This window comes from Phacochoerus africanus, chromosome 13, assembly GCF_016906955.1.
Source record: "Phacochoerus africanus isolate WHEZ1 chromosome 13, ROS_Pafr_v1, whole genome shotgun sequence".
Classification (NCBI taxonomy): Eukaryota; Metazoa; Chordata; class Mammalia; order Artiodactyla; family Suidae; genus Phacochoerus; species Phacochoerus africanus.
In genome coordinates this window covers 18631057-18643952 of record NC_062556.1, presented here as the reverse complement: position 1 = coordinate 18643952, position 12896 = coordinate 18631057, and the positions used below count along the sequence as shown (strand labels likewise).

General features: G+C 37.2%; 1 protein-coding gene across 3 annotated transcripts in view; it reads left to right on the top strand.

Annotated features, from left to right (window-relative positions):
- Positions 1–12896, top strand: part of FNDC3A (fibronectin type III domain containing 3A) — a 192882-nt gene that overhangs the window by 125883 nt on the left and 54103 nt on the right. For all 3 annotated transcript variants that reach the window (XM_047756488.1, XM_047756489.1, XM_047756490.1), the window contains one exon: positions 3860–3936. In XM_047756488.1, coding sequence (XP_047612444.1) covers positions 3860–3936 — 77 coding nt within the window. The remainder of the gene's footprint in view (positions 1–3859; positions 3937–12896) is intronic.

Sequence of the window (12896 nt, the reverse complement as noted above, 5' to 3'; positions counted from 1 at the left end):
GTTTACTCGTCTGCAAGATTTTGGAAAAGGAAATATGTGTACATAGATTCGCTCAAATCATGCAGATTATTAAGGAGCTATTAGATGTATGTATCTACAGTTATTTAGATAAAGCTACTGTCTTGCCAGATGTGCATTTAATGGTACAATCTGTAACAGATTTAGCTTCTTCATCAGAGTAAAATCCCCCTCATTGCCTTAAATTAGGGTTTGTAGTTAAATCATTTAGGACTTCCTAAATTAAAAGTATTGTTAGAACTAAGGAGGTAAGTGAACATTTACATCATTAAGTATACAGGGTTTTAGAGTTTTGATACTCCAGACAGGAATAGCAACAGAAAGGTTGCTGTAAATATTGTAGTTCTAAACGTGAATACTTGTATTTATGTTTATACAGTAGAAATTTTATGTGTCCAGTGTTGAATGTTACTTCACATCAGTATTTTAGATATTAAATAATGATATACATACACTGTTTTTTAATCTAACCTTGTACCATTTCTGCCTCAGGGTAAAAAAATTCACTTGCTAGAGTGAAATGATTACTTCATAGGGATATGAGTTAATCATTATTCCTGGACTGCAACTAGTAATGGATTTACTGCTGGTATATTTAGAGTTTGTTGTATTCTCTCTTCAGTATCACACTTAAATATAATTAACAGATAAAGTAGAATTTTGTACTACTAAATTTATAAACGATTTTAGTAGCTTTCAAAGTATAATATGGTTTGAATCATAACTACATAGTATTTATATATTCATATTCTTAGTAAAAGAAGGGCAACCCAAAGCAATCATATCATTTTAAAAGTTTAAATAAATGTAATCAGCAAAAACTTATTTTTTACTCTGATGGCTAAAAAACAAAAAGAAAAAAAAGCTTATTCTGATGACTTGAAATAAGGATTAAATTTGACAATATGTGCAAGGAGCCACAATCTCTGTACAAGCTCAACAAAATAATTGCCTTTATTAAGATTACAAATATGACTTTCAGTGAATTCTTTCTGGTTCTCAGCTAAATTTCACATGTTCGGAATAATATCTAAGCCAGCTCTCAAAATTCAGAAAGCTGCTTTACTATAGTTTTATATAAAATAGCTAATAGAAGTAAACCAGCATTAGTTTAAAGCTATTGTCATGGGAGTTCCTACTGTGGCTAAGCAGGTTACAAACCTGACTAGTATCCATAAGGATATAGTTTGATCCCTGGCCGTGCTCAGTGGGTTAAGGATCTTGTGCTGCCAGGAGCTATGGTGTAGGTCACACATGCATCTTGGATCCCATGTTGTTGTGGCTGTGGTGTAGGCTGGCAGCTGCAGCTCCAGTTCGACCCCTAGCCTGGGAATTTCCATATACCACAGGTCTGGTCTTAAAAAAAAAAAAAATTTGAAAAAAACCATTGTCATTTTCTTTTGAGTCCAGCATATAGAAGTTAAAAGATGAGTTTTGGGTGAAACCTTTATTGCCTAGAGGCATAAAGTACCTCATAAGTTTTATTTTAATAAATTTATTGGTAACGTTGTCTTAAATATAGGAAACTTCCTTTCTCTGTTGGTTTTCAAGGAATGAAGATAAAGAAGGCCTTAATTTTCCCTAGAAGCATAGAGCATAGTTCTTAAAGTTCAAATTATATCAGTTTCCAAAAATGCATAGTATTTTAATGTTTACTAAATACATAATAGAGAGATATCCTTAGAAATGAAACTTTCTGGGTTTGTTTTTTGTTTGTTTTTGCTTTTTAGGGCCACATTCATGGTATATGGAGATTCCCAGGCTAGGGGTCGAATCAGAGCTGCAGCTGTCGGCCTACACCACAGCCACAGCAATGTGGGATCCAAGCCACGTCTGTGACCTATACCACAGCCCACAGCAATGCTGGATCCATAACCCACTGAGCAAGGCCAGGGATCAAACCCACAACCTCATGGTTCCTAGTCGGATTTCCTTCCACTGAGCCACAATGGGAACTCCAAAACTTTTTAGGTTTGAATCTAGTTCTACCACTTGGGGTGTATTAACCTCTCTGCCTCAATTTCCACATCTGGAAAATGGGAGTAATAATCTTAACATTGACCTAATAGAATGAGTATGGAGAGAAAAAAGTACATAAAAGCCTTGGTACATAGTAAGTTAGTATTAGCTGTTTTAAGACAATATTCTGAACAACTTCATGTATTAGGTGGGCTTGTTTTGAGTGGGAAAAGTATTGTTGAAAAGTTACTTTTGTTACGGTCACATAGAGTATAATTGGGCAGTCTGCCCATATGCACATCTCTCCCTACTTTCACTTAACCACTTGAGTTTTTTCCTTACTTTCTTCCTTCCCCATCTGCCTCTTCTTTTCTCTTCTCCTCCCCCTAGTCTTCCACCCCTTTTCCTCACTCCCCTCCCTGCTTTCTTCCCCCTTCCAGCCTTCTTCTCTCTCCTCCTGTCTTCTCTCATCCTCCCCTTTTTCTTATTACCTCCCCTCTTGCCTTCATCCTCTCTTCCTTCTCCCCTCTCCCTCTCCTCTCCTCCCCCTTCTCTCCTCCCCCTTTCCTCACCAATGTTTAGTATTTCCCCTCCTGTACCTTCCTTTTTCTTTCCTTCCCTACCTCTCACCTTCCTTCTCCTACATTCACCACTGCTTTGTTGTTTGGTCCTCAACCTCCTCCTTCCCTAGAAAGAGGAAAGAGGCTATAATCTGGATTTGCTGTAACCACCCTGCTTTTCATGCTGTTTTTCTGAAGTATTTATGTTGCCCATGAAATATGTTTCTGTTCTGTCCTATGACTTAGATTTTCCTCCTTGGTTTCTTTTTTGACTGGGATCCATTATATGTACTCTGCAGGCTGAAATCTGCATGTAAAAGGAATTCTTCCTCCATTACTTTCTTCATCAGATTCTTGAGTACCTTTATTTCTCTAGAAATGAGTAAAACTCTCTAAGGAGGTTTTATTTCAAGTTGTTAAAAACTAGTGGGTAAAGGGATAATGCAGTCTAAAGTTAGAGCGGTAAAAAAGGACCTGAAGGTAAGGTACTCTTTTAAAGTTACATAAAGCAAGTAAGATTTTTTAGTTCCTGGAAAGAATAAAACACACTTTCCAAAGTGTCTGATTAAGAGAAGGTAAACAAGAGATCATATTTTTTTTAAGTTGTTTGGAAAGTATATCACTATAAAAATGACAGGAAATGTAGAATAAGACAAACAGGTGGGGGTTTTTAAAGAAATTTTCATTATAAGAAACAAAAACAACTTCCTTTGGGTAAATATACATGCATATAGCATTTCTTTAACTTGTTTCTCAAACCCCCACAGATATGACGTACACGTTACACAGGAGGTTTTTAATGCTAACAAAGCAAGTTCCAAATCAACTATTCTTCCTTGACTTTTTCTTGATTTTTATTCCTTTTGTTTTTCGTACTTTTGCCTTTTGTATTTTTCATTGATTTTATGTGCAACGGTTAGTTTGATTTTCCTCTAGGTCAGTGTTTCTTAACTTGCAAGATTGTAAGAATCACTTGGGATATTTATAAAGTAAATGTGCTGATTGAAGACCCCTCTTTCCTCTGAGCATACTAAAGAAGAATTTTTAGGAGAACCTAGAAATCTCTGTGTTTTAAAAACCTCCCTAAGTGGCTGTTACGATAACCAGGGAAATTTGAGGAACACAACAATAGGTAAAGAGCAATCAGTGCACTTTACAAGATAAACTTTTCTAACAGGTGAATCATGTAAAAATTTCATGATAACACAGTCACTATTAGTTTGAGTGTTTAGATGAAGAATTCAAAGTGTAATTCAGATTGTTTTCAGTTTTAGCTTGCTAAGTAATCCTGGGTTAATACATCATTTTTGTGGCCCATTCAGGTCCTGCTCAGGTTCCAATGATGTCCCCAAATGGTTCTGTGCCTCCTATTTACGTGCCTCCTGGATATGCCCCACAGGTATGTTGTTATTTTTCTTTTTATAACTATGTAATAGTGATTGTCTGTTTAATTCAGACAAAAAGTACCACTTAAGTGCTGAAGCTTACCCAGTATACAGTATATCTTGGTAAATCTGTTTCAGGTACTTTAGTACATTTAGTGTATTGGGAAAGGGGAAAAAATTAAATTAGCACTCATCATCATTTGGCCTTGTCTTTGAATGTTGAATTATAATAAAGAAATAATTTTGGAGTTTTATCTTCTTGAAGATGTGAATAATGTAAGTAATACCTCAAGGTTTAAAGATACCTACACTAATTCTTTTAAATTAATCATTTGCTTAAAAGTAATCCAAGGTGGTCTTCCAACTTTATTCTTACAGTGGTTCTCGAATACCCATAATTGTATGGCACTTTGTGGTCAGTAGAAGAGAATTTCGACCTGTAAACCTGCAACCCCAAGGGCTAAGGGGATCTATATTACTACACACCTGTAGCCCTTTCCTGCAAAGCAGTTGGAAAGCTCTCACTTAAAGAGTATAGCTAATTTATTTGCACAGGTAAACAGAATGAAACTGTAAGACCCGTAGGGGTTCAATATCTTCTGCTACTAAGATTCTGTTTGGTCAGCACTCATTGCTTCACAACCATTTTGGAAATACTAACGGTTGCTAATCCTCGAACTGAATTTATGCTTGAAATTTCCTTCAGGCTCTCTCTTCCTTCCTCCCTGATTATGCCAGAATACGGTGGGAAACCATGCTGGATTCACTGCCTATTCTGTGAAGCCTACCACTGTATGAATGACAGCAAAAAAAGACCACGATGCTGGGGGGAGAATGGAAGTAGTATGAGGATTAGAATCAGAAAAGCCAGATCCATGTACTGTTTAAAACTCTACTGGCTGCATTGGCCTTGGACAGATCAGCTTGCTTGAGCCTCATTGTCTTCACTGTAAAATAAGATCGTAACATATATGAAATGACACATTTGAAAGTACTTTGTAAACTTTTCAAAAGAGAATAATCAGCTATTTCTGCTTTTGTTTAGCACACTGACTCCTTAGCCTGCATTCTGCCTTTATTATGCTACTAAATCTGTTCCCTGTTATATGCCAAACCAAAGGCCTTTTTCCCATCCCGATCCTCTTTGACCTCTAAACAATTGACCCTGCTCATGTGATTCACCCCAGATTCCCCCAGATTTCCTTGAAGTAATACTGTCCTAATCCTTTCTACTTCTCTGGTCGTTCCTTCTCCAACCTCTCTCCACTTACATACAGCTGATACCTCGTCTCTTCCTCTACCTTCCTTTACCAAACATTTTGAATGACACCACGTGCTAAACTCTATATTGGGTGCTAGTGACATAAAGATAATTAAGACAAAATCTTTCTATGCAGTTATGGGTATCTTATTGTTCTCTCAGCTAACTGTACCTTTTATTTTTGTTTTTGCTTTTTTTTTGTTTTTTGTTTTTTTGCTTTTTAGGTCTTACAGGTACAACATATGGAAGTTCCCAGGCTAGGGGTGAATCAGAGCTGCAGTTGCCGGCCACAGCCACACTGGATCCAAACTGCACCTGTGACCTACTCTACAGCCACAGCAATGCCAGATCTTTAACCCGGTGAGCAAGACCAGGGATCACACCCGCATCCGCGTGGATCCTAATTGGATTCATTTCCAGTGAGCCACAACAGGAACTCCCTTAATTTTGTTTTTAATGGCATATTTCTACACTTCTCATTTCACTCAGTCTAGAATTAGCTTCTAGAATCACCTTCTGGAATTAGCTTTCCTTGAACATTTTCAGGTGCCTCTACTTTTGGGTTCTCATGGCACGTTATGTCTATCCCTCTTTTAATGAATTTACCACACTGCTTAATTGATTCACTTTCCTGAGAAGATTATGTATAGTTCCTGTATTTAACAGTGTTCAACAGATATGTGTTGAGTGTTCATATATATCAGGCACTTTTCTAAGTGCTTGAATAAAAAGAGGCAAAGACCTCTGTAAACTTCTGTAGTTTATACTGTTATGAGGAAAAGCAAACAATAAACGTAATAAGTGGATAAAGTATATAATGTATTATATACATTACATATGAGTAATATGGGGGGGGGGAAAGAAAGGTTATAGAGCTGGTTACATTTTAAAACTAGGGTGACCAGACCAGGCCTCGTTGGAAAGGTACCTTTGAACCAAGTCTTAAAGGACAATTAGGAATGGGCCATGCATTTATTTAGGGAAAGAAGATTCAGGAACAGAAACAGCCAATGAAAATGCCTTAGGATGAAAGCATGCTTGGGAACAACAAGGAGGCCATCTTGTCTGGATTGAGTCCTTAAGGCAGAATAATAGTAAGTAAGAAGGTTGGAGAGATAATGGGACTAGGATCCTTAGCCATCTTTATTTCCTCAAAGCTGAGTACAGGAGTTCCCGTCATGGCTCAGTTGTTAATGAATCCGACTAGGAACCATGAGGTTACGGGTTCTATCCCTGGCCTTGCTTAGTGGGTTAAGGATCCCGTGTTGCTGTGAGCTGTGGTGTAGGTTACAGACGCGGCTCAGATCCCGTGTCGTTGTGGCTCTGGTGTAGGCTGATGGCCACAGCTCCGATTGGACCCCTAGCCTGGGAACCTCCATATGCTGCGGGAGTGGCCCAAGAAATGGCAAAAAAAAAAAAAAAAAAGCTGAGTACAGAGCTTGCCATATACTAAGGCTCAGTAAATATTAGTAAACCAATCAAATAGTCATCTAAGTTGAGGTTTTATATCTTTAGGCCAAGGGCCACTGATCTTTCTTATTACTTTGGTTTTTCACTTCTGTTCTCATAAAGAGCCTTGAGCTGGCTTGTCCACTTAATGAAGTCTAGATTTCTTGACATATAAGGCCTTATACAGTTCTGTTCTAGTTTGTCTTTGTACCTTTCTCTTGACACATGGTCACTTGATGTTTTCCTTTCTCCATGGCTTTCTCTCTTTCTTTGCTTTTTAAGGCTGCACCCACGGCATATAGAAGTTCCCAGGCTAGGGGTCGAATCGGAGCTATAGTTGCTGGCCTACCCCACAGCCACAGCAACAAGGGATCTGAGCTGCATCTGCGACCTATACCACAGCTCACGACAACGCCAGATCCATAACCTACTGAACAAGGCCAGGGATCGAGCCCGCATCCACATGGATCCTAGTCAGGTTCATGACCTGCTGAGCCATGAAGGAAACTCCCATTTCTTCATGGTTTTCTTAATGCTGTTTTCTGAGGAAGATTATTCATTGCCTCATTTCTGCCTTTTGAAATTCTGCTGATCCTTGAGAACCTAGGTCAAGTTCTTTGTACCATTCTTTGGCTATGTGTTACATACCACCTAGTATTATAAGTGTGTGTATATATATATTCTTTTTCATATGATATTTTAAGTTTCTTGAACATAAAGAGGTACCTTTTAATAATTATCTTTGTTATGTGGTAACTCAGATATCATAGTTGTTTCATAAATTTTGTCAAATAAGTGAATGAACTTTAACAATAATCTTACTGGAAGGATTATGTGAGGTTAATTATTAACTGTTAATCAACATTAATTTAAGATTATCTCTAGGAAATATATCCTTTTCAAGCATACAGAGGTAATCCAAAGACAAAAATTTAGTTTCATTGTTCTTAAAGTACCCACTGTGTACGAACGGGTTCTAACTTTTTTTTTTTTTTATTGCTCAAATGAATTTATCACATCTGTAGTTGTGTAATGACCATAACAATCTGATTTCACAGGATTTCCATCTCACAGCCCAAGCACATCCCCCCACCCCCAAAAATGTCTCCTCCGGAGACCATAAGTTTTTCAATGTCTGTGAGTCAGCAACTCACAACGATGGAGTTCCCATCGTGGCGCAGTGGTTAACGAATCCAATTAGGAACCATGAGGTTGCGGGTTTGATCCATGTCCTTGCTCAGTGGGTCGATGATCCGGCATTGCCGTGAGCTGTGGTGTAGGTTGTAGATGCGGCTTGGATCTTGCGTTGCTGTGGCTCTGGCATAGACCAGTGGCTACAGCTCTGATTAGACCCCTAGCCTGCGAATCTCTATATGCTGCGGGAACGGCACTAGAAAAAGGCAAAAAGACCAAAAAAAAAAAGAAGTTCAGTCTGTCCTTTCTTCAGATTCCACATGTCCGTGAAAGCATTTGATGTTGGTGTCTCATTGTATGGCTGACTTCACACAGGTTCTAACATTTTGCACTACATCCCCCATTGCCTGACATACATAATTTCTGATGACAGAAAACTCTAAGTTCTAGGCACAGCTAACAGCTTCATAATCCAAAACCTAGCACATAAGCAAACATATTAGCAAATATAGATGCTGCAAGTTGAACCAAATGTTAAGACACACAGACAGCTATAATAAAGTGCAAGTGCAGGAACCAAGTAGCATGCACACTAAATTTATGAATAGCTATCATCTCTAGGCTCCTTTTAGACCTTTGTACACTAGTCTCCCCTCATGGCAACAGGCTTAATCACCTCCATCCCTGCCTTATATGTAGCTATTGTTGAAAGCCAGTGATCCAAGTCAAGTCATGTTTTTGCTATATTATCATGTAATTCTGTATATACTACTAGGATTCAGCAGATGTATGTATCCTAAAAAGTTTGGTCAAGCAAGCAAGGACTGCAGAAATTAAAATCCATTGTTGGGTGCATGTAGCTCTACCACTGAGGAAGTAATAATGCTACATGCCTAAGAGCATATTGAGGCCAAAAAATGAAAGGTTCAAAAGAGTAGCTATATCTTAATATTAAGCTGAAGATCAAGATTTGACAAAAGTACTTATTATTATTAAAACATGAAAAAGTCATGATTTACCCAGGATAAATCAACCACATTTTTTGTTTGTTCCAAAGGCATGCCCCTGTTAAGTTTAGAAGCACTTCAAATGTGAATTCATCATTAACTCACATATTTTAACTTCATTTTTGAGAATAACAGCTAGGGTATCATACATTGAGTAATTTGAAGATTAATTGGTTCTGTTTTCTCATTTGCAATTTGCAAAGCCCAAACTTGCCATTAAAATTGCCAGTACATCATACTTGCTTTACATTTTTATTCAAGAGTTCTGTAGTATAGTTTATTTTATAACATTTGTACCTTATTACTCTGATACTTAAGTATTCTACTGAGCAGTAATGAGAATGGTCAGACTTAATTTTTTAATTACATATATAACTTTTATTGTTGGATCAGAAAAATGGATCTTTATTTAAATTTCTTTTGAGTATTTATAAACATGTTTTATTAATATTTAAGGAATAATCACTTCCAAATCTTGCATAAACTTTTACAGAATTTAGAAAAATAAGGAAGTCTTCTCAGTTTTATGACTGTTATAACTTTGATACAGAAAACAAACACAGACTGTAGATGAGAAGACATTAACAGTTACCTCACTTAGGATTGTGCATCTTAAATATTTGCAAACCTACTCGAAACATGTATAAATGTTTTAAAAAATTTATTAACCATGACACTATATAAGATACTCTTATAGTTGCTGTGGCTCTGGCGTAGGCTGGCAGCTGCAGCTCCGATTAGACCCCTAGCCTGGGAACCTCCCATAGGCCGCGGGAGCAGCCCAAGAAATGGCAAAAAGATAAAAAAAAAAAAGATACTCTCCAATATGATAGAGAAACCTAAAGCTAATTAAAATGATATGCATAGAGCAAAATGAAATTGTTCACCATAAGCTTAAATATGAGTATTAATTTTGCAAAAATACCAGTGAGAAATACGTCTAGTGATAAAGAATAAATATCGCTGTATATTTTAAACTATTTTTCTGATCATTATTATATACAAAATTGGAAAATATGTAAAAGGCTAGGGAACAAATTGCATTGAATGTTACAGAGATACTCTCAGTAAACATGTAGTATTTTTTTCCTTTAGCCTTTTTTCTAATTACACAATTATAAACATGGTTTTAAATATAACCTGAATAAACTTTGTATTGCAGTTAACAAATAAGAAAAAGAGTTTTGTGAGAGATTGACATACTGCATAGAGGCAAAAATATGTGCCAGCTAAACTGAGATATCAAATGGAGAAATAAACAGAAACTTTACATGTAAAACTCAAACACAAGGCAAATGACACAAAGCAAAAGGTGACAGGTGTAGATGGAATTTATTTCCTGACAAATAATAATAATAGTCCCTAAGGATATTATAGCACAGAATAACTCTTGATATTTTAGTGATGATGTTAATTACCAAGAAAATATTATCAACTGTGTGAATGGGACGACTGAAAGGTAGTTCCCTCCTTCTGCCTTACTTGCAATGGCTTCCTTGTTTTGTTTTTTGTTTTGTTTTGTTTTTTATTTATTTTTTTCCCACTGTACAGCAAGGGGATCAAGTTATCCTTACATGTATACATTTTTTTTCTCCCACCCTTTGTTCTGATGCAATGTGAGTATCTAGACATAGTTCTCAATGCTAAGCTTCCTTGTTTTTTATGGAATGTGGGTTGTTTTGGTGATGAGAGGGTACCTAACAGGGAGGGGATTGTAGATCTCATAATATAGGGACAACTTCATGAAAAGTTTCAGATTACTCCTTTGAGCTAGGCCTGGTTATTTCTTTGTGCCTTTATGTCAGCATGCAGCAATAAGGTCAGTAAAATTTTCAAAGATTTCACAGACCAGTCTGATCTCAGTCTTCTCTGTCTCTCCCAGAGAGGACAGCCAAAAAAGATGGGCAGCAGTGTAAGACACTGCAAGGTAGAGGAACTTAAGAGATTTAGCTGAGGATCAAGAGTCACAATAAGAGCTGAAGAGAAAGGTTTAGTTGCTTACCGACATTGTTGTATGTATTTGATTAGATATGTAAAGTAAATATCTGTTAGATGAATGGCCAGGAATATCTATATTATTGTCTAATAGCTTAAAGTTGAAGTAGTTCAGGGTTCAGGGTAAGGCAGTAGAAGTAGGTTGGTAAAAGTAGCTGGGAAGCAAAGGTTGTAGGAATTGAAGAAGTCAAAAAAACCCTAGTAGTTCAGTGTTGTTAAGAGGGAGGAAGGAAATGGGGCATTCTAACAGAACAATAGAATTTATTTCTGGTCATATCATTCACTGAACAAATATTTTTTTGAGCATCCGTCATATGCTAGGCGTACTGGGGAGAAAACAGTATACAGAATAGATTTATCATGGAGTGTATATTCTGGTGCACAGTATAAAATATCAGACAGCAAATGCAGCCTCCTTTCTCTGCAGCCACTCTCAGTTATATCTGTACTCAATAAGGAATAGAAGATGGGGCTTTGTCTAATTAGAAATTGTGTGGCATATGGGGTTAGGTGGTCTAACTAACCACTTAGTTAGATGGTTCCATTTAATTTTTTCTCATTGTCTTTAATTTTTATAAACATAAACTAATTTGGTTTATATTTATCTTTTTTTTTCTTTTTACAACTTTTTGATTTTGTTTTAATCGTCGCCTTTGGTATCCCCTCTTGCTGTAAGATTCAGTGTTTTGGCTATTTCTCGGCAGCTGGAGACATAGATAGTTTTGAGGTCTCTGGCTTCACTCTGAAGTTACTGGCTGCTCACATGGTTACATGTAGTGATGGAGTTCCCCTGCTGTCTTGGTCCTGGTCTGGCTCTCTCTTTTTCTTTTTATAATCTGCATTTTAGGGTTGTTGTTGTTTTTAATTGTGGAAAAATACACATTGAAAATTTACCATTTTAACTTTTAAATGTACAGTTCAGTGGCAATAAGTACATTGACACTGTTGCACTGCCATACATTCACAGAACTCTTTTCATCTTGCACAATTGAACCCTGTACCTTGTCAACCTTAAAAATGAAAAAAAATAGTTATTTTACCAGCAAAATGCTATCCAGGAATAGCAGATGAATTGCAGTTCCAGGCATGCAAACTACAGCAACCACAGGTAGGTTCTCAAAGGAAATAAAAGGATCATTCTTTTATAGAGAAAAGGGGGATGGGGTTGGAGTTAGGAAAGGGTGGTTTTTGAGCAAAGTCCGTTGGAAGAGAGTTCAGGGTTATGGCTGCTTCTCTTTAGGCTAGTTGTGGTGATTTCTCATTCGATGGGCTGTTGCTAGGCGAGGAGAAAAATCTTCCTTCTCCCCTTGCTAGGGTAGGTAAAGGACACTTCTTAGCTTTGGGGAATGTAAGATGTGCTTCTTGCTAGTGTCCACAATGGCTAGCAAGCCATAGCATGTGAGTGCTCCCCCTTCAGGGCTTCTTGACTCTATTTTAAATTAGATTTCTTTTATTAATTTTCACAACCTATTATTAAATAGTAGCTCCCTCAGCTTATTTTTATATTTGAAATGTTCTTTCGGAAAAGTGGTTTTTATTCTGTTAGTAATTTAGCTATTTCTTTTTTAACCAGTGATGATCTCACTTGTGTTTGTGAAATTTAAAAAGGCACTAGAAGGCAGGTTTTTTATGGATTCTCTGCCCACAAAGTAAGATAGAATTAAAGCAGATTACCTGAGTTCAATTACTAGTGCCTCCACTTACTACTTATATGACCTAGAAGTTATTTAACATCTCTATGCCTCAGTTTCCCCATCTAAAAAATGGAGCTAATTGGAGTTCCCATCATGGCGCAGTGGTTAACAAATCTGACTAGGAACCGTGAGGTTGCAGATTCGATCCCTGGCCTTGCTCAGTGGGTTAAGGATCCGGCATTGCTGTGAGCTGTGATGTAGGTTGCAGACGTGGCTCAGATCTGGCATTGCTGTGGCTCTGACCTAGGCTGGCGGCTATAGCTCCGATTAGACCCCTAGCCTGGGAACCTCCATATGCCACGGGAGTGGCCCTAGAAAAGGCAAAAAAGACCAAAAAAAAAAAAACTGGAGCTAATAATACTACCTATTTGTAGCATTGTTTCTCCCTTGAGAAACTTAAAGTAATAGGAGTAAGATATATGCATTTGGAAAAT